This window comes from Diospyros lotus, chromosome 1 (genome assembly GCF_014633365.1).
Source record: "Diospyros lotus cultivar Yz01 chromosome 1, ASM1463336v1, whole genome shotgun sequence".
Classification (NCBI taxonomy): domain Eukaryota; kingdom Viridiplantae; phylum Streptophyta; class Magnoliopsida; order Ericales; family Ebenaceae; genus Diospyros; species Diospyros lotus.
In genome coordinates, this window is record NC_068338.1 from 54268352 (window position 1) to 54291682 (window position 23331).

General features: G+C 37.2%; 1 protein-coding gene across 1 annotated transcript in view; it reads right to left on the reverse strand.

Moving 5' to 3' along the window:
- Positions 1-2548: 2548 nt before the first annotated feature.
- LOC127799419 (AT-hook motif nuclear-localized protein 14) overlaps positions 2549-23331 on the reverse strand; it is a 33666-nt gene continuing 12883 nt past the window's right edge. Inside the window, exons 2-6 of the mRNA XM_052333447.1 lie at positions 22494-22546; positions 6697-6828; positions 3858-4010; positions 3116-3389; positions 2549-2972 (exon numbers count right to left, since the gene is read on the reverse strand). Coding sequence (XP_052189407.1) covers positions 2905-2972; positions 3116-3389; positions 3858-4010; positions 6697-6828; positions 22494-22546 — 680 coding nt within the window. The 3' untranslated portion in view covers positions 2549-2904. The remainder of the gene's footprint in view (positions 2973-3115; positions 3390-3857; positions 4011-6696; positions 6829-22493; positions 22547-23331) is intronic.

Sequence of the window (23331 nt, forward strand, 5' to 3'; positions counted from 1 at the left end):
AAAAAATGGCTCAGGGACCAAGTTGCAAGGGCCTAAGTGCAAATTATTCGAAAAATTTGGGCTAAGGTGTAGTTCTTGAAATCTTAAAATATCTCATTAAAATATCTCAAACTAAGTGGTTAGGGTAACTAAATATAGCTAACTAGTTAAAGGTGTAATGATGGGAAATGTAGAAAATCAATTAACCATGTGGGAGTAATGATGGGAAATGTAGAAAAATGAATTAAACCGTGTGAGATGTAATGATGGAAGTGTTGAAAATGTAATTAAGCATGTGAGACTCAAAATATCAAGGACACATGGCAAGCTTCCAATTGTCATTAAAAATATAAGATAAGATCACATGATGGCTCATAATGACCCCCTTAAGGTGGCATCGTGTGATTGGCCATGAAAAAGCTTACTTAGCCTCCAAGTTTACAAAAGTCTCCAAACCTTATCTTAAGGACATGTGGCAAGCATTTATTGGCCACACATGAACGGTAATAATGAGGCCTCATGATGATAGGACATGTGACAAAACATGATTAATCGAAAATGTCTATAAATAGGCCTTAAGGTAGTTCACAAGTTTTAGGTAGAATTTGGGCAAGGTTGAGAGAATTAGAAGAGAGGATTTTGTGATAGAGAGTGAGGGGAAAATTCTGAAGAAAAAGTGAGCAAATTTGGTGTAGAAACAGGAGCAAAACAGTCTCGCTGAAAAAGTTGGATCATTTCCAACCAAGTTAAGGTAAATACACTATGAACTATCTACGATGTTTAGGTATGCTCATAAATCATGTTTATGTGGTCCCTCATGTTATGTTTCAAGTAAGTTTCATGTTCTCAAGCAAGTTATGGGACCGGGATTTAATAGCGCTACGCACGGAGGTTCTTACCCCTGCAAGTTGGTAGAACCTATCGTGTCCCTTTATGTTATATGTTCATGTTGCAAGTTCATGTCATATTTAAATACGTTTAATAGTTCTCTTGTACGTACTGAGATTTGCGTAATCTCACCACTTATGTTTCTCCCCCAGGTGATCATGAATGAGGAAATCGGGACGTGGAGCGTGGTGACTCATTGAAAAAGAATTTTCAAGAATTTAAGTTTTAGTTTCCTTTTGAAACAAAGTTCTTGGGGTTGAACTCTGATCTTTTCCTATATGTATGCCATAAAACATGTCTTGAATTTTTATCTAATTTAAAGAAAGTATGAGTTTGGCTTTAAACTCCGGATATTTTTATATATGCTATTGCTGTAAAGTATCTTCGCGAAGTCTTTATTTTTTTTGTTGAAACCATGTTTCCACGTCAAACTTTATATTTACACAAAACATACTTTGAATTTTATTATGTTCGAAACTTTACTTAAGTTTATAAAAGTTTGGTTTCTCTAATTTTTCTACGCTAAACCTTAAAGTTCATTCGAATATTATTATTATTGTTAAGCTTGTAAATAAATTACGGGTGTCACAGTGCCCACTCTCCCACGATCACAATGGGATTCCATCGTGTGAGCTCTGGCACATCATGTGGGCTAAGTCAAATTTTAATGACTATTTTCATGAAAAATAATGACAATCAAACACCAAAATATTAAAAAATATAATAAATTTTAGATTAAAAATTAAGTAATCAAACACATTTAATTGACAATTTATATGCAAATAATTTTTAGACAATTCAATTTGACTAGATGCTTGCAATCAAATGCAAGTTAATAACGCAAGCTAGACCCTACAAAAGAGAGAATTAAACATATATAAGACTAGTCAGACAAGGAAAGAAAATACAACTCTGAAGCTAACCCCCCAAGTTAGACTAGACAACCAAGACTCGTATCACACCAAAACGAGTCAAAGTTAGAAAGCATTTGAAAATGGCTATCGACTAGCGAGGGCACAATGCCATCATAAGGTTCGGGGACTACTCAAAGGAGGGTAGGAAAGTGACCTAGCAAGGTCTCAACAGACAGCCACCAAGCCAACCAAATCTAGAAGATCCAAAGCAGTGAATAGCCCGGCAAAGATAGAACAAAATCCAAATACCCAAGTGCCACAAGTCAAGCATCTGACTTGTGCAACAAGCTTCTTTGTCCCCTTTTGAATCCCCGAGTCCCCACGATCTTGTCAAAATAGGACCATCCTTGTGAAAAAGAAAAGACCAAAGGGGTTCATTGTTGAAGGTTATTTGGGGATCAATGATCAAGAAAGGTTTTATGGTGAGGTAGGAGTGTTGTTGGCATGCAACAACAATGGCCCTAGCCGCCAACAATATAGACTGGGATTTGGATTTGGATTTGGTTGATTGTTATATTGGAATAGTTCTATGGGAGTTAAAATGTAAACAGATTTGAACGGTAGGGCGGCTGTATCAAATGCCACGCTTATAAGTAGCCATTTTCCAGGGCCATGTGCGAATTGCAGCAGATGACATTTGTTTCCCCGTTGAGCAATTTCAAATGTTGTTGGTCAATAGGGGATGTGGATGTGGATGTATACGGTGCAACTACTGAATAAATTTAAATGTAGATTTGGCGAAATTTTAATTTGGAGGAAAAGAGGGAAGATCCAGATAATAATAGCAGCTAATTAAAGCCAACCTAATATTAATTAGTGATGATCCCACACTAAAACAGAAGCAGAGAAAAAACCGCTAGCTAGCTAGATCCTAGATATTAAGATAGAAGATAAGATGAGATAAACCATCTCCTATACAGCAGCTAGCTATTAATTCAAATATAATTTTAGTAGAGACAATAATATAATGCAGAGTTTTCATAGCTCTCTCTCTCTCTCTCTTCTCTCTCTCACCAAAGCACTGACACTGACTTCCCTAATTACCACTAGCAAATTAATAAGAGAACTCTTCTCCTTACAGCAGCAGCAGCAGCATTTTCATCAACCCACAAGCCACTTATCCCTAATCTTGAAACTGCTGTTCATAGGATCCATTTTCTGGAGAGTGGTGAGCCCCATGACCTGCCATCCCTGCAAAACACACAACCATCGATCCTTCCTGGTTCAGGCCAATTTGTGGAACGGGTTACTACTACTACTTCGCTGTTGAATCTCATCAAAGATCCACGATTCACACACACACACGTACGTGTATACACTGGCCAAGTTGGTACCTGTCAAGTCAAAACTGGCATGAGTTCTGGCATCCGCTCTGCTCCTCCAATCAGATGCTGGTGGGGATGCTGCCTGCACGGCACGAGGTTGAATCACGAATTGACTTCCGCTCATGTTTTGATGATCCTCGCCGCCACTGATTGGGACTCTTCCAGAAGAATCAACTCCAGAATGGAAGACCGGTGATGGGAACTTAGAGGTAGAAGCGTCACCTTTTGTTGAGCCACCAATTGTATCCTTCTTGGTATCCATCAGAAACGTACCAACAATTACCTGTGGACAACCAAGTAACTTACCAACCTTGCCTAGCAAACAATTAAGAACCAACCATCATCATACCCCGATTCTCCTCTACTCAATGCGAGGCAAGAAGAAATCCTATTATAGAAAAATGCTATTAGTACACCTTTGTGTATACCTTGAGCTACATAAAGGTGTATCAATAACAAAAAAGTCCCTCATGAAGCGCATAAAGGTGCGTGAAGCACATGGAGGAGAGGGGTATTTTGGTCATAATACCCCTTTATATAGCCCAAGATATATAAAAATGATGTACAAGTAGCATAATTCCCTATTATATCTAGGAGTTCTTTTTACTGATTTTCATGCTCCATGAATTAGGAAAGGATGTTTTGTTAACTCTCTTTCTCTGATGCATCAAGACAGCATAAGATATTGCCATCCCCTGGTTGATTAAGATGTTTCTTTCATCAATAAAGATAACAATGTAACTACTCCTACCTGTACTGGGCCCGCAGCTCTTAATGGTCCACCAATCCCCCCTCCAATTATTTGGCCATTAGCATCTGAGAGACATACACTGAGGCCGCCAGTTCTTCCTCCAAGCTCAGTACGGATGTAAGATCCAGACAGTGATATGATGTCAAATCGTCCCTGATATTAGAGTAAGCACTAAAATTGTGATATTTCACAAAAACTGGTTACAGACGTTTTTGACTTTTCCACTTCAAGAATATTAAACTCCAAAACTCAATGTCCAAACTGTATTTTTAAAACAGTTTTCGTTGTCTAAACAACTTTAGTGCAGCCATTGGTCTTCAATGTCCAATCACCTTTTGGAAGTCTTATGTTTCAGCTACCAACTAAATAGCTGGTGGCAATAAGTCACAAACTACGCAGAACATGGTGTTGCATATGAATGCTTTTTCCTGGGTGCCATACACAGCATAAAAAAGTGAAGTGTTGTTCCCCACAGAAAATAGAATATTTATAGTGACACTTCACGAAATTTTAAGATCCATCATCCATGGCTTTCTTATCTTTTGAGTACGCTTCCCAAGGTGATAGGATAACACTTCCATCATATTTCACTAACCAAAAGACAATTACATTGACCAATGCACCATACAATATAAGTGACGGAATTCCATTTATGCAGGAAGACTTACCTACAGGTGTCCAAAGTGCACCAGGCTCCCCGCTTCTGAGGGTCGGTGAAGGGTTGGTTTTATTTACAGACTTACCTTTGCTTCACAATAAATTAAAAAAAAAAAAAAAAAGCTATTTCCATAATTCAAATCCACGACCTTCCAATCACAAAGGAGAGACCTTTCATTTCTACCAAGGCCCACCCTCTGTTGGGAAGATTTAACTGCATAGCTTCATGTTTCATGTTTCTCCTATTTATCTTAAACTAAATTTTGTGTGCATAGATGTAAAAGTCAATTTCAATTCACCAATCATCTTCAATCACACAAGCCTCACATATGTTCTCTATCAACCAAAAAGAATAGGGCAAGGAAAGAATTACGCATAGATATATTACCACCTTACAAACATAAAGCAACAGATCAATGTCTTAATATTGGCTAGACACTAGAGTGCATAAATCATTCAATGCATATGCATTAATCAGGAAGTTATGGTCCGCCTATGTTCTGTAGCTTGTTTTAACATATATATCATGTAACAATATTTCTCACTTCTATAATACCCAGGCACCAATAGAGACTGAAATGAATAGACAAATATAGTAGCAAGAACTCCAGAAGAAGATGAAATCTACAACCTAGCTGCATATGGTATCTAAGAAGACAACTTAAGTCAGCTTAGCAACACTAGAAATAAGATATCAATAACCACATAAAGATTAAAGAAAAACGCTTGGCAAAAAAAATTGCTTCATGAAAAATAATAATTCCACTCATTTTAAAATATTTTAAAAGAATCAATCCACAAAATGTCATCAGAACATCTACCAGGTAGTTCCATGGAAATTGCCAAAAGGAGAATTAATTTGCATGCATCTTTGTCTTTATAAGTTAAATATACCGCAGCTATAAGATATCTCATGCATTCAGAAAAGAAAAATAATCACAAAGTTGGTCAAATGAATGGCAGGCCAACTGCCCAGGTTTTCACAAGCATTGGAGGGTTCTGGAGTGCCTGTCAAAGGGGCTAGCACATACCCCAAGGGTGATCATTACTAACAGGACCTCAAATCTTGGCACAGTGGAACATGTACGTATGTAACCCATGAGCAGGGATTTTGAACATCACTTCTTTTTTTTTTTCCAATAGCATTTTGAGAGACTAGAGGAGTGGTGTTTGGCATTTGCATTCTAATTTTTGCCTTTTTTTCTAGGCAAATTTAAAATGAAGGACATTTTGTGGCTTAGAGGTCATAGGTTCAAATCAAGAAATAGTACATTTGGTTGTGTTTTTTTCTTTTTTTTAAAGCAAATATATAAAGGACATTTTTTAAAATAGAAAAAAAAAACCACTGACATGGCTTCAAACACCAAATCTCTTGTTTACTTATATAATAGAATATATAATCAAAACTAACCAAAAATGAAAACAGTTCAAAGACACAATTTATGTCCGTGATTGCTATTCCGCTTCCTCCATCCATGGTGCACCTATTCTACTTCCTCCATAACAAAGCATCAAGCAACATCACTCAACTCTCAAAAAGATGACTGCAGCCTGTTAACTAACTCCAGCTCTCTAGCCACCTCATAGGGCAACAATAGATGATTAAATGCATGTCATATTATAGTTTGTTAGGATTTTTTATATGTTTTACAGTCATTATATCATAATATCATTTTGTATATAATTTACTCTTTGTTGACAATAATCAGACATCATAATTGCTCATGAATCATGAGATTCATGAAAAAAATTCTACCTTTCTCTATCTCCAAATTAGCAATGGAGACGAGACACAGGTCGGCTTTGTACCACAAAATAGATTTCACCATCTATTTAAAGAGGTATTTTAGAACAACTTTGCCCAAGATCTGAACAGCAGTAAATTTGCTTGTCCTATTTTACATCTTGCTCATTATAACTTCATTTTCCCTTCACACCTTTTGTTTTCTTTTCTTTTTCAATTGGATTTGTGCATCCCTGAAAAATCAATTTGAAAGATACCAACTATATAGGATCTAGGGGAAACAGAAAACAGGCAACAAGTATTGAGAAGAAGACGTATGAAAAAGGCCCCAGTATTATAAACAAGATTAGAGTTCTTTCTATATCTCACTTTCCTAGTTTCACTCAATCAACAAGTATGCATCAACATGTTGGGAAAAAATAACTGAGAAAAATCTACCTCATATGTAATGTTGCCTCCAGATGTTGCTGGCTGGCGTAGAGATGGATTAGTAATGGAGCCAGATGCTGACAGAATACATATTTCACGCTTGCTTTGTTGCATGAATAACATAATCCTCTGGTACACATCCTACAGAATGTGCACATACATCTCATTAGGAATGACAAATACAAGGGGAAAAAAAAGTCAGAATGCAAACAATATATAATCAGACGCTCCAGTTTATTATAGTAAAACATTGTTAAATAACCATTATCAGAAAGGTCAAATTAGAGAAGTGCCATCCAATATGGAACCACGTAGAAGCATCAAAAAATAGAAGTATAAGCAGACAATCAAACATCATGGCCTTGTGTTCACAAATTTAAAAGATAATTGGCAAAGAAAAAACAAATACCATGTAGCCCCTTCAGGAGAACCCAAGACATAACACCCCTGAAATTTCAACATATCCAGAATACAGATGCTATGATCCATATCAGATACAACAACCTCCACTGTCAATATAAAACAACTGCATTGAGAACTCCAAACAAACTAGTTGATGTCTCATGGTAATCACTATTACTTTTTTTCTTTTTCTTTTTTGGGCTTAAATAGAACTTTTTTTGAGTTTAGAAAGAGTAAATGAAACAACACAAATAAAGGACCTTAGAAATGAATCATAAGACTAATACATGTAGCTCATACATAACAAGTACAAGCATAGAGCAGGAAAAATAAATATCCACATATAACAAATGATTCCACAAATGATTTTTTATGTCTCTAGAAAAACCACAAATGATTCCACTCCATTGTCTGCATCATCTCTTTCCACATCCATGTCATAGAACAATAATTTACTTCTATGATATTCCCCTACTCTAAGAAACATGTGAGATCTTCATTTGGGCAATGAATTAAATTATCATTTAGAGTTGGGGATACTATCTGTATTTTGCAGTCCACTTGAGACTGATGCTTTAGGCTTTATAACCTTGTTTTGAATAAGGCTCTTCAAAATAAGCAATTGTGGAGGCTTGCAGTTGGGAAGGATTGTATTTGGGAAAAGGGTATCGTTAGTCTTCAGTGGGGCGGGTCATCTACAGGTTCTAATAGTTATGGTGTTTGGCATTGGATGGTATTACGAGGGGTTGGGTTGGGGTAAGTTCTTTAGGTTTATCTCCTTCAAGATTCATAGTGCTTCCAAAGGTCGTTTCTGGTCAAACATTGGGTCAGTTTGCATGCCATTGTGTGATATGTTTCCAGTTTATTTTATCTCAGCTAGTAATAAAGATGTGGCAGGCCTTCCTGGCTCTTTGATTTGGCCCCAAAATTCAAACATAATCCTCAAGTAGGAAGTGGACTCCGTGACAGGTCTTCTTGAGCATATATGTTTGTATTCTTCAGCATGTTAGGGAAGGACAATGGCTGAGGCTTCTGTTAGAGTAGAACACAGCAACCCCACTAATTCTCTCAACTCAATTACTCGTTGAAATCACTCACCACCTCCAAAAACACAAGCAATATAAGCAGTGTTTACTGTTAGAGTAGAACACAGCAACCCCACTAATTCTCTCAACTCAATTACTCATTGAAATCACTCACCACCTCCAAAAACACAAACAATATAAGCAGAGTAAACAAGAATAACGAAAATAGTAATGAACAAAGGGATTTATTCTCGTTCAGTCTCAAAATATAAGACCTACGTCCAAACTGAAGCTGCCTCCTTCCAATCCACTATCTTGAAACAAACTTTAGGATGATTACAAAGAGTACCCAAATCCACACCCAACACATATACCCTAAAAGCTAACTAGATTCTCGAGATTACAAGACTTATCTCCAGCTTTACTCTCAACCTCTCAATCGATCCCAACCCACAAGATAGAAACAAAAAACCTTCTCAGAATGAAGCACACGCACTGCCTTGTCCCACGATCCCTATTTATAGACTATAGGGTCATGAGTTACAATAAACTAACTGACTGACCGATTGACCGGAAATACCAAATAACTAATTCGGTTAGCCACCCTTCTAGAAACATGCCTTCTAGAAGTATACATATTCTAAACCTAAAAACAGAAAAGAAACATACAAATGCAAGCATACAAGAAATATCTGTTTACACATAAAATCCTAATCTAGTACGAATAACATAACAAATTCTCCACCCATTTGAACTTGATTAGGCTTCTTCTTGGCCCTGCACCATCATCCACTGCCTTGCATCTTCAAATTCGTCCTGAATCAATCTGCAGAATCTTCATGCAGTGTTTCAGCTTTGCTGTAGGCACAAATTTTGTAAACATGTATGTTGCATTGTCTTCCCCTGCAATCTTGGTTAGAATTACAGATTTATTTTCAATAATTTGTCTTATAAAGTGGTGTCTTACATCCATATGCTTAGTCCTTTCATGGTGTGCTTGGTTTTTAGACAAGTGAATTGCACTTTGACTATCACACATCAAAGTGGCCTTAACTTCTACCCCCTAGGAGCTCACTTACTAGACCCTTAAGCCACATAGCTTCCTTAATTGCTTCTGAAACTGCTATGTATTCAGCCTCGATAGTAGATAATGCTACCACATGTTGGAGACTAGATTTCCAACTAATTGTTGAGTTCCACAGCCTAAAGACATAACCGGTCGTGGATCTTTTTTTATCTATGTCAGCAGCATAGTCGAAAATCCTAAGATATTAGTTTTCTCTCCTACTTTTGCTTCACCATAGGACAATCCATTATTTATAGATCCTTTAATATATCTAAACATCCACTTGACTGCCATCCAATGGGACTTTCCTGGATTAGCCATAAACCGACTTATGACACTCATTCCATGTGCCAAGTCAGGTCGAGTGCACACCATGCTATACATGATGTTTCCTATTGCAATCGAATAGGGGATGTACTCCATCTCCTTCTATTCTTCATTTTTAAGGGACTGATCTAAAAATAGTTTAAAATGAGAAGCAAATGGAAGATTAACTGCCTTTGAATCAGCCATTCCAAATCTAGATAATAGCTTGGCTAAGTATGACTTTTGTGAGAGATATATCTTCCTATGATGCTTATCTCTAGTGATTTCCATTCCTAGAATTTTTCTAGCTTCCCCGAATTCCTTCATTTCAAATTCAGCATTCAGCTTTTTCTTGAGTAGCTAGATTTCTTGTGTGGACTGACTTGCTATAAGCATGTCATCCATATAGAGCAACAGGTATATGGAAATGCTATGAGAGATATGTTTAAAATAAATACAACAATCATAAGAGCTTCTAGAGTACCCTTGGCTTAACATGACCGAATCAAATTTTCGGTACCACTACCTTGGGGATTGTTTAAGCCCATACAAGGACTTTCTAAGAAGGCATACCTTCTCCACCACTCCCTTAGCTTCAAAACCCTTTGGTTGTTCCATTAGAATCCTCTCCTCTAGGTCCCCATGAAGAAATGCGGTTGCGACATCCATCTGCTCAAAGATTTAAATCTAATTGAGCAGTGATGGCTAGAAGAATTCTTATAGAGGTGTGTCTCACAACCGAGGAGAATACCTCATTAAAATCAATACCCGGCACTTGGGTAAAGCCTCTAGCAACCAATCTTGCCTTATACCTAGGCTTAGTATTATCTCCTGCTCCTCCTTTAATTTTGTACAACCATTTGCAATCTACCACTCCCTACCCTTTTGGTCTTTCAACCAGCTCCTAGGTATAGTTTTTCTTGAGAGATGCAATCTCTAACCTCATAGCTACTTGCCATTTGTCAGCATCCTTTGAGGTCATTGGCTCTTCATAGGTAAGGGGTTCCTCTCCTATAACTTTTGTTGCACTAGTAAAGGCATATGCCACTAGGTCTGAATATCCATACCTTTGGGGTGGCCTACGGGTTCTAGGTTGCCGGTGCCTTGCCACACGATACCTATCGAGATTAGGATGATCCCCTAGGCTAGAATCTGCATCACTATCACCATCTTCCCCTTTAATTTGGGATGATTCATGCTCCTGGTCATGGTCATCTACTTGTTCAGGTTCAGGTAAATCATGTTCAATTCCAGGAGCATCTTGAGGTAAATTAGGGCTAATTTCAATGATCTCCACCTAAACAGCCTCTCTATTTTCTTCCTGATCAGGCTGAGATTCATTATTTCCTACTTTTATGGTAGACCATTTATCAAATGTCACATCTCTAGTAATTATGGTTCTTGGTCCTTCTGGTTCTAAGTTTCATAATTTGTTACCTTTAACACCAGATGGATAACCAATAAACAAACATTTCTTGGCCCTAGGCTCTAATTTGCCTTGCTTCACATGAGCATAGGCTAGGCATCCTAACACTCTAAGATGGTCTAAGCTTGGTTTATGTCTTGTCCACCTTTCATAAGGAGTTTGGAGTATGGCTTTGGAAGGTGTTATGTTAAGAACATGGGCTGTTGTTGCAACAGCCTCCCCCCAAAAAGACTTGGTTAATTGTGCATGAAAAAGCATGCATCTTACCCTTTCCAAGAGGGTTCTATTCATCCTCTCGGCCACCCCATTTTGCTTGGGGTTTCCGGGAGCGGTAAGGTGCCTAATGATCTCACCATCCTTACACATTTGATTAAACTCTCTATTACAAAACTCCAACCCGTTATATGTTCTTATAACCTTAATTGATCTGCCCTTTTGATTTTCTACCATACTTTTCCATGTCCTAAATGTCTCAAAGGTGTTATCTTTAAATTTTAGGACATATACCCATAGCATTCTTGAATAATCATCTATTATTGATAGGAAATATTGAGAGCCCCCATGAGTTAATGACTAAGCTGGACCCATAAGTCTGAATGCATATAATCTAGGGGTGCTTTTGATGAGTGAATTGTTGTTTTATTGAATTTAACCTTAGCTGTTTTCCCAAAAATGCAAGATTCACACTTGCTTAATTCTAAGGACTACCCAAAATCCAGAATACCCTGATTTGCAAGTTCCTTGAGCCCTTGCTCACTGATGTGTGACATTCTTAAATGCCACAAACTTGCTTTGGACTTAGGGTTAATACTCATTGTTGCAACTTCACCACATAATGTGGTGGCCTGCAAGAGATAAATGTCATTCTTTAAAACAACCCTCATACATATTAGATAGGGGTGTCAAAAAATATCCGAAAACTGGTGAACCGGACCAAATCGTGCCTTTTGGATTGGTTCTATAGTTCAAAGGTTAAGTTCTGGTTCTAAAAAATTAAGAACCGACATATTTGGTTTGGTTACTGGGTTTTTTTTTTCAAACCGTGGTTCAAACCGAACCGGAACCGATATTATATTTATATATATATTATAATTTTTTTGATATATATATATATATACATACGCATAAATAGTATCACTTCCTAGGAAACTAACGAGATTCATGAACTCTTTTATTTCTAGACTTTTATGCACTATTGCTATACTAAATGGTCGATGTAATCTCATTTGATGAGATAGTCTATGAATTATTTTGTTCTACTTTTACTTCAAGACTTAAAGTATTAATGAAGTTATGGGTTTATTTTAATTAACAATTTTGTTTGTAATTTCATATTTTGCGAAAATGTTTAGAAGCTAAATGTTAATTGAATAGAATCGAAATCGAACCGAAACCGGTCTGGTGTGACAGATTGGTCATGGTTTGGTTTTATATATGTAATGGTTCGATTACTGTTAGAATTTGTATTAGTCTAACTGTTAGTTTCAGTAAAGAGCAGGATTCTATGTTGGGAAATGTTTGTATTCTTATATTTTACGTGTTTAGAATATAACGGAAATATCTATCTTTAAGTTATTTCCGGATAGGCTTTATATTCCCTGATATTGCATTTCAGTCCTTAAGTTGTAACCGCCTCTATATCTTATAAATAGAGGCGGATAGGTTCTCAGGTAGCATGAGTTTTTCAGTGATTCATTCATTTGATTTCTGTCTTGCGCAAATTCTAGAGAATAGAGAGAGAGCAAAGGCTCTGTCCTTGTATTCTTTAGAGGTGAGGCTATTGATTCATAGCTAAGCGTAAGAGAGAGTGAATTGATGTAATCTTGAACACTTTCTAGTGGATTTTCTGAAGGCTTCGGCAGTCTGGATGTATGGCATTTTCATGCCTGAACCAGGATAAGTTCTCGACTCTCTTATTTCTATTATTGCTTTGTTATTTGTTCTATTTCCATTTCTTTTGTTTCTATTTCCATCTGGTAAGGATTTTGGTGTGAGAGAGTGTCTATTATTGTTAGGAAACCGATCCTAGATTCAACAATTTGATATCAAAGCTTAGGATTTCACATAATTACTTTCAAGATTCATCCAAGAACCCTTAGATCAGTCTTAGAAATCTTTTAGAAATGGCTATGTCCGATTCTGCATCAAGATATGATATTGAAAAATTCAATGGCTCAAACAATTTTTCTTTATGGAAAATCAAGATCCAAGCCCTCCTCGGAAATCTGGGTTTAAAGGAGGCGCTAAGAGAGGAACCAAGGGATAAAGAAAAGGTAGGGGATAGTGCTAAAACCCTCTCGACAGAATAGAAAGCAGACATAGAAGAGAAGGCATTTAATACTCTAATCCTTAGTTTAGGAGGTAAGGTATTAAGGGAAGTGTCTAAAATTACTACTGCCTTAGAAATCTAGAAGAGATTGGACAATCTTTACTTAACAAAAACCTTGTCAAGCAGGTTATATCTAAAAACCAAATTCTTTACATTTAAGATGAAAGAAAAACAAAACCTGCAAGACCACATAGACGAATTTAATAAACTATGCCTAGACTTGGAAAACATCAATGTTAAATATGATGATGAAGATAGGGCATTAGTTTTATTACATTCTTTGCATCAGTCATATGAGCATTTTGTTGATATTCTGCAACATGGCAGAGATAAGTTGTCTTTAGAAGATGTAATAGGACCCCTAAATTCAAAAAACTTGAGGCATAACCAGGAAGAAAGATCCTCCAGTGGAGATGTTCTGATTGCAAGATCTAGGGGTACAAAAAAGGATTTCAAAGGGAAAAATAAATTAAGGTCTAAGTCAAGAAATGGGAGGGGTCCGAATAAGTGTTATCACTGTCAAGAAGAAAGGCATTTTAAGAGCGATTGTCCAAACAGGAAGAAAGATTTCAAGGATAAAAATGCCTCGGATAGTGGAGTTTCAGTGTGTGAGTCTGGGTATGACAGTTCTGATGCATTAACTGTATCTCAGAACTTGGTAAAGGATATGTGGATCTTGGATTCAGGTTGTCCCTTCCACATGACACCCAATAGACACTGGTTCGCAAATTACCAAGAAGCTGATGGGGGTAAGGTCCTTCTTGGAAATGATCATAAGTGTAAGGTCCTAGAAGTAGGAGATGTAAGGCTTAAAATGCCTGACAATACCTACTGGACCCTTCAAGGGGTAAGGTACATCCCGGAGCTAAAAAGGAATTTAATCTCTCTAGGAGCATTAACTAAAGTTGGCCATAGTTTTGAGGGAGAGGGAGAAATTCTTAAGGTATCAAGAGGATCCCTAGTATGTATGAAGGCCAGCCAGCAGAATGGTATATATATTCTGCAAGCTACTGCATTAGATGGGGAAGCAACAATGGCTGATAATAAGGTAGTCACTAACTCAAGATTATGGCACCTTAGGATGGCTCACACTAGTGAGCTTGGCCTTAAAGAATTAGCAAAACAAGGGATGTTAAAAGAAAATCAAGTGGCAGGCTTAGATAAGTGTGAATCTTGCATCTATGGAAAGACCACTAAGGTAAAATTCAATAAGACTGCAATACACTCATCCAAGGGACCTCTAGATTATATCCATAGCGATTTATGGGGGCCTGCCAGACTGTTACTTATGGTGGAGCTAGGTATTTTTTGTCCATAATAAATGATTTTTCTAGAATGGTATGGATTTATGTTTTAAAAACAAAAGAGCACACTTTTGAGGCATTTAAAACATGGAAAACCATGATAGAAAATCAAAAAGGGAGAAAGGTAAAGACCATTAGGACTGATAATGGTCTTGAATTCTGCAATAAGGAATTCACAGATCTTTGTAAAGAGAATGGGATAGTAAGGCATTTGACTGCACCAGGAAACTCTATACAGAATGGCCTTGCTGAGAGGATGAATAGGACTCTCTTAGAGAGAGTTAGGTATATGCTATTTCATACAAACCTCTCAAAGGCATTTTGGGGAGAAGCAGTGAATACTGCAGCCTATATGCTAAATAGATCCCCTTCAGCTGCCATAGATTTTAAAACTCCCTATGAGAAATGGACAGGTCACAAACCTAGCTTAAAACACCTAAGGGTATTTGGGTGCATAGCATATACCCATGTAAAACAAGGAAAGCTGGAACCTAAGGTGCAAAAATGCATTTTTATAGGATATCCAGTTGGGGTAAAAGGGTATAAACTATGGAGTCTAGAACCTGAGAACCAAAGGATTTTAGTTACAAGGGATGTCATTTTTTATGAGAAATTTGTAGCTAAGGGTCTGCATGATAATAGTGGAAATGAGCCATCATCTATAATAGAAAATGTAGAAATTTGATGGCAGGAAGATTCCCCTAGTGCAGAAACATCTGGCTCACAAAGCCAGGACTTGGATCATTAGGTAAACTTAGAGGAACCCATAGCTGACCAAGACTTTGACCCTCATGAAGAAAGAAAAGAGGGATCAGATGCAGAAGATGAGCCTGACCAGCATAGGTATAATGTTGTTAGGGATAGGCAGAAAAGACAATCCAAACCCCCTAAGAGATATGGCTTTGCAAACCTGGTTTCCTATGCACTTACGAGTGCATCCGAGGTTGTGGGTGATCAGTGATGAACCTCAAACTTATGAGAAAGCAATAGCCTCTAAGGACTCAAGTAAGTGAATTGAGGCTATGGAATCAGAAATAAACTCTCTTAAGGAAAAAACAAACCTGGACCTTAGTTGATAGACCTAAGAAGCAGAGAATAGTGGGCTGTAAATGGCTCTATAAAATAAAGGAAGGAGTTGGGAGTGATTCTAAACCTAAATATAAAGCTAGGCTGGTTGCAAGAGGATTTACTCAGGTTGAGAGAGTTAATTATAATGAGGTTTTTTCCCCTGTTGTAAGGCACACCTCAATAAGAATGCTTCTTGCCATGACTATTCACATGGATTTGTGTTTAGAATAAATGGATGTTACAACCGCTTTCTTACATGGAGAATTAGATGAAAAGATTCTCATGGAGCAGCCAAAGGGGTTCAAATCTAAAGGAAAAATAGAGCAAGCATGCCTTCTTAGGAAATCCCTATATGGGCTTAAACAATCCCACGCCAATGGTATAAAAGATTTGACACTTTTATGATTGAACATGGGTTTGTAAGAAGTTCATATGATTGCCATGTATACTTTAAAGAAGTATCAAACAGAATATTCTTGTATCTTCTATTATATGTTGACGATATGTTGATTGCAAATCAATCAAGGGAAGAAATCCAGCAGTTAAAACTGGAATTAAAGTCAGTATTTGAAATTAAAGATCTAGGAGTTGAAATTAAAGATCTAGGAGAAGCAAGAAAGATATTGGGAATTGAAATTAAGAGGGATAGAAAGATAAGAACCCTAGGTCTATCTCAAGAGAATTACTTAAGAAAATTAATTCAAAGGTTTGGTATGGTTGAAACAAAGGCTGCCAGTACTCTGTTTGCTTAGCACTTTAAACTTTCAGCAAGTCAATCTCCTATAAATGAGGTTGGTAAGGCAGAAATGAGTAATGTTCCATACTCTAGTGCAGTAGGGAGCTTGATGTACAGCATGGTCTGTACTCGACCAGATCTTGTCCATGCCATGAGTGTGGTTAGCCGGATTATGGCAAACCCAGGGAAGGCTCATTGGGGTGCAATCAAGTGGATGTTTAAATACCTAAGAGGATCATTAGGTACTGGTTTAGTTTATGGCAAAGCAAGGAAAGAAGTAGGAGCTTAGATCCTAGGATGATGCAAACTATGCAGTGGATCAGGATAGGAGAAGGTCAACCACAAGCTATGTCTTCAAGGTTTGGGATGCCACAGTGAGTTGGAAAGCTAGTCTACAACATGTTGTAGCTTTATCCACTACTGAAACAGAATATATTACCTTAGCAGAGGCAATAAAGGAGGCTGTGGTTAAAAAGTCTTCTAGGACAACTGCTAGGTAGGGAGATAGATACAACCCTAAGATGTGATAGCCAAAGTGCCATTCACCTAGCCAAAAACCAGGCACACCATGAATGCACAAAACATATTGATGTTCGGTTGCATTTTATCAGGGAAATTCTTGACAGGAAATTGCTGAAGCTAGAAAAGGTATCAGGAGAGGAAAATGCAGCGAATATCTTCACCAAGGCTGTTCCAGCAGCCAAGATGAAGCACTACATGCAGCTACTTAATATAGCTTGAAGAAGTCTAAGCACTTAAACTTAGAAGGAAGCCTGAAGAAGGAAGAGAAGAAAGCTGTAGCAGAACCTGGAAGATTGAAAACCAAAAGCTAAACTAATCAAATCGATGGAGAAATTGTTAGAATTTGTATTAGTCTAGCTGTTAGTTTCTGTAAAGGGCAGGATTCTATGTCGGGAAATGTTTGTATTCTTATATTTTATGTGTTTAGAATATAACGGAAATAACAACCTTTAAGTTATTTCCGGATAGGCTTTATATTCCCTGATATTGCATTTCAGTCCTTAAGTTGTAACCACCTCTATATCTTATAAATAGAGGTGGATAGGTTCTCAGGTAGCATGAGTTTTTCAGCGATTCATTCATTTGATTTCTGTCTTGCACGAATTCTAGAGAATAGAGAGAGAGCAAAGGCTCGGTCCTTGTATTCTTTAGAGGTGAGGCTATTGATTCATAGCTAGGCGTAAGAGAGAGTGAATTGCTATAATCTTGAACACTTTCTAGTGGATTTTCTAAAGGCTTCGGCAGTCTGGATATAGGGCATTTTCATGCCTGAACCAAGATAAGTTCTTGACTCTCTTATTTCTATTATAGCTTTGTTATTTGTTTTGTTTCCATTTCTTTTGTTTCTATTTCTATCGGGTAAGGATTTGGGTGTGAGAGAGTGTCTATTATTATGAGGAAACCGATCCTAGATTCAACAGTTACAGTTCTTATTTTTTCGGAACCGTTAAAAATAGTTCGATTACTGGATTCTTATAGAACCGGACCAATCCGAACCCATTGACACCCCTAATATTAGAGATCCTTTTGATATCTGGACAGCTCGACCCTCACCCTTAAACTTGAGGCCATTCCTCTCCAGTTCACCGAGAGAAATTAGATTTCTCTTTAATTCATGGACATATCTTACTAATGTAAGGGTTCTAAGAGAGTCATTATGAAGCTTTAATCTAACATCTCCTACCCCTTGAATTTTACATTCATGGTCATTGCCAAGCAAGACCTTTCCTCCATTGATTTCCTTAAAGTTTTGTAATCAATGTTTCTTTGAGGTCATGTGAAAGGAGCAACCAGAGTCCAAGACCCACTCTAGGCTATCTGCACTTTCACTAACAATTAAGGCCTCAGAACTATCATAACCTGAGTCACAATAGTTTGCCCCTCCTCCTGAATTATCCTTCTCGGCTAGGTCCTTCTTTCTCTTTGGACAAAGCCACTTAATGTGACCTTCTTGTTGACAGTAATAGCATTTTATTGGGCCTTTTCCAATCCTAGACTTAGACCTTGATTTACCCCTATTCTTTTGATCTCTTTTAGAGCTTCTTCACCTAACTGTTAAAGCATCCCCAGGAGAAGATTTGTCACTCATCTTAAACCTCAGTTCTTTGGAATTTAATGCACCCATGACATCTTCTAACGTAAGCTTATCTATGTCATGTTGAAGAATGTCTATGAAATTCTCATAGGACTTAGGCAATGAATATAGAAGAACTAAAGCTTTGTCCTCATCTTCATATTTTACTCCTATGTTTTCTAAATCTAAGCACAATTTATTAGAATGAAATTTTTGGGGTCTTGCATTTTAAAATTAAAGAACCTGGCCTTTAGGTATAGACAACTAGAAAGGGTCTTCTTGAGGTATAGGTCTTCAAGCTTCTTCCAGATTTTTGCCGCTATCTTCCACTTCAAGACTTCTCTAAGCACTTTGTCTACTAGGCTTAGAATCAACATGTTGTAGGCTTTCTTGTTGATTTCCTTCTAAATTTTTTCCTAATCTTCTGACATCACCGGTACTTCTTTCCTAGTTGTCAAGCCTCTCTTGCTCCAAAGCTCCCTATAATCCTTGACTACAGAGAAGAGCTTCCATCTTAATCCTCCACAAGCCGAAATCGTTTGTCCCATTGAATTTGTCGATATCATATCTTGAGGCAGTTGGTGCCATGTCGATTTCTAGAGTTGATTCTAACTCCTTGAGTTTCTTGAAAATATTGATCACCGTAGAGGCCTTCTTGGCTCTGATACCATGTTAGAGTAGAACACAGCAATCCCACTAATACTCTCAACTCAATTACTCGATGAAATCACTCACCACCTCCAAAAACACAAACGATACAAGTGGAGTAAACAAGATTAACGAAAATAGTAATGAACAAAGGGATTTATCCTGGTTCAGTCTCAAAATATGAGACCTACGTCCAAACTAAAGCTGCCTCCTTCCAATCCACTATCTTGAAACAAACTTTAGGATAATTACAAAGAGTACCCGAATCTACACCCAGCCCATATACCCTAAAAGCTAACTGGATTCTCGAGATTACAAGACTTATCCCCAACCTTACCCTCAGCCTCTCAATCGATCCCAACCCACAAGATAGAAACAGAAAAGCTTCTCAGAATGAAGCACACGCACTGCCTTGTCCCATGATCCCTATTTATAAACTATAGGGTCATGAGTTACAATAAACTAACTGACTAACTGGAAATACCAAATAACTAATTCAGTCAGCCGCCCTTCTAGAAACATGCTTTCTAAAAGTATACATATTCTAACCCTAAAAACAGAAAAGAAACATACAAATGCAGGCATACAAAAAATATATGTTTACACATAAAATCCTAATCTAGTACAAATGACACAACAGCTTCTACAAGTGCACAAGTTTTTCATCTATACGTGACAAAGGTAGTTGTCTCCTGGAAAATTTTGGTGGAGGTTTAAATATCTCCTCCCAAAGTGGCATACTTCAGCTGGACTCTAGGGTCCATCTTTACATCTGATAATCTGGGGAAAAAGGTCTGGTAGTAGTACTTGATTGGTATTCAGTGGGTTATATCATTTCAGTATGAGTGTTTTTGGATTCTTGGAGCTTGCCCTAGTAGGAGGTTGCATGGCATTTAAAAGCCCATTCTAACATCACATGCCATGCATCAAGCATGAAAGGAATTTGAAAACTTTCAATAATCCAGAGAGCTGGAGTTTTTGCATAAAGGGAAAAATTCCTGCTTCCTTATTCTCTTTGTTTTGGAAATTCCCACCTTTTATCTAGGGCCTTTTTTTGTCATTTAGTTGATGAGTTATTGTAGTAGGTAGCGTTGGGTCTGCTTCTCATTTCTTTTGTATTGAATCCACCCTCTTTTTGGTGATTTAGTCTGCTTGTTTTTCTATCAAAATATATTTATATCCAGACTTCAACAAGTTCTCAGTCCTCTCCGCAGCCTCATACACAACATGGAGGCAAAAGAAAATGGTGACTAGCATAACATGAACCTGTCATTGGCCCAGCCACACTGCTCTCCTACAGGCATACAATAATAATGCCAATTTCTAGGCTTCTATGACGTATAACACTACTGATAAAAATGTAAATAAATCATATCAAATGCAGATTTTGGTGGTCTCGGATTTATTGTAGTTAGATGCATCAAATGCAGGAAAACATTATCAATTTAGAGATGACATAAAGTTAAGTGGGTGCTACTTGTGCATCCTTAATTTATATAGCTTTACAAGTATCAATAGAAAATTCTGGAAACAAATTTGCTAGTCTTTGAATAATGTCCCAAAAACTTCACATCGTTGTATAATCCGAACTATTGGTAAGGAATAAATTGAGACCAAAACTCCAGGAAAACAAAAAGAATATTGCCACTGCATATAACTCATTCAGAACTAAATTTATCACCTTCAAACTAAATAAGTATTGGAATTAACCATTAAAAAAATGAAGTACTAGACATAACTCAAATTAGATTAGAAATTTCTATTTGATGATATAACTAGACAATAAGTTCAGCTTCCATGAACATTCCAGAGTTGGAAAACATGAATCCCAGTTTCATCTTAATTCCTAAGAAGCCATACTTTCCCCTTTAGAACATGGTTTAGTAATTAGTAAAAACAGTAATTCCAGGGAAAAAAGAAAAAGTCAATGTCTTCACACCTGTCTTTTTATACCATCAATAAAAACATAACCATGTCTAGCACTATTTAAAATATTCCTTGTCCTGGATACAGTAAAATTGCATGCCATGTTTTCTCCCCCTGATGAATTTCAAGATGTTAGTTTACTTAATCTCAAATATACCAATTTCCTGCGGGTCTAGAAAATGAAAATCTCTTAATAAAGCCAATTCAGTTACCAGGAAGCATGAAAACACTGGGCAGTGGTGGTATATTTAATTGTCAACATATCCCAGAGTGACCCCATAAACCTAACTAGCCCCCAAATACATACGAGATATACACATCACTCAGGCATGTCTAACATGACAAGGGTATTGAACCAGGTTTGTAAGAAATGAAATGGTGACGGAATAAATTACTTTGAAAAGGAAGGAACTTGAAAAACAAGGAATAGCCAAACTAAACAAAGACATCTGCCCCCATATCAATATTAGATGAAGGCAAAGGAAGACAGGAAAGAGGAAGAAGAAGAAGAAAAGGACAACATGGAGACCACTTTAGCCAGCTACCTGAGTTGTTGAGACTATCCTAGTTTTTTAACAAGTATTCATTATGTTCCTGTGTTTTGCTTTCCTGTACCTCTTGCCAGACTCCATATGCATCATTTATTCTAAATAGTTTACACTTTAATGGTCAAATTTATCCATCAGATCGTAACTTGATGCTTTTTAGTTCACAAAACCAGATGAATTTTTTTTTTATTTTGTTAAGTAAATATCATCGAAGGCATGCCTGAAGGGGCCAAACAAAGAAAAGAAAAAGAAAATTCTATCTGCAACACCTGAAAAATGTTTATTAATGCTTGAGATTTCTTAAACTGGTGTATTAGTTTCAGCTCCCACTTCTTCGCAGTTCGTAAAATGTGTTATTATATACATATTTGCAGTTTCATATACCACTGTTCCTCAAGTCTAAGCTCCCAACAGAATCATCCTCCAGCATAGGAGTAGGCATGATGCCCCATCATTGGAGCCTGAACCACAAGTTCACCTCCTTCGTTTACTTTTAATGCACCTGGAGGGTGCCGCCCCCCCCCCCCCAAAAAAAAAAAAAAAAATCAGAGCATTTGAGAAATCATCCTATCATGCCTCACTTTGCTGAAACTCTCTCGCCTAAGTGCACCAGCTCAAGCATGACGCTTTGCGGTATGCAGGACCTAGATACCTAACTAGGAATACTTATTGGACAGCAAGCCAAAGTCAGTACTCAAGGGTGTCATCAAGACACTCAACCCAATTCCCTGGATAGGGAACCCAACCTTGAGTAATCAATGAAAAGAAACAAGGGAGAAAAAAAAGAAGAAATGACACATCATTTCACAGGGAAAGTCGCCACAATTTGCAAGTGCAAGAGAATGTTTAGTGATAATATGCACAATTACTTTTACACAGATCACATAATTCATTATGGCAATAACAATTTTAGAGGTAGAAACATACTTCTCCTGCAGCTATAGAAATAATATGCGGCGCAAAACCATGCCCAGCATTACCTGCATCAACCACAAAGAAGTAGAAGAATTATTTACATATCTAACTCTAACCACCACAGACAGGCAGGAACTTATACAGTTTCTAGCAATCACAGGGCTTTACAGTCAAGTGATGACATAATCATTTGTAGATAAACTCTATGGAGAAAAATCTATGGTAATTGACCAAACACCTAGAACAATGAGCTTGTATCACTTAACCTCCTTAAATTGTAAGAAGATACAACTAAATCCCCTCATAACACCCATAATAAAACCCATAAAAACTCAGTGTACTTGGTCATAACACCCTTCATAGAAAGTTGCTGCAGACATTAATTTGCAGAAGCAGTGGTATAATCTCAGTATTAATCACCAAACCAGGTTCCACTACATGGGCAGTTCAACAATAACATAAGATAAAAATATTACCTCAAAAGAATGGCAGACTTAGAAGTAAACAATGAATATACCCATTAGGTATTTAATTATTGAAATTTGAAATGAAATTATTAAGGTAAATTCAAACAAGAATAAAGGAGATGTTCAAAGTTGTGAAAAGTAGATACTGCAGAGGGATCAAGCTAATGATCCGCACTATAAAATTTTGGGAGAGAATAACTGAGCAAAATATGAGAGAAGAAACCAAAGTATCTAAAAACCAATTTGGTTTTATGTCTAATAGGTCCACCATAGAAGCAACATACTTGTTGCTAAACAAAATGATTTACACATGGTATTTATAGATCTAAGAAAAGGTTATAACAAAATCTCCAAGCAAGTCTCATAGAAGGTTTTAAAGAAGG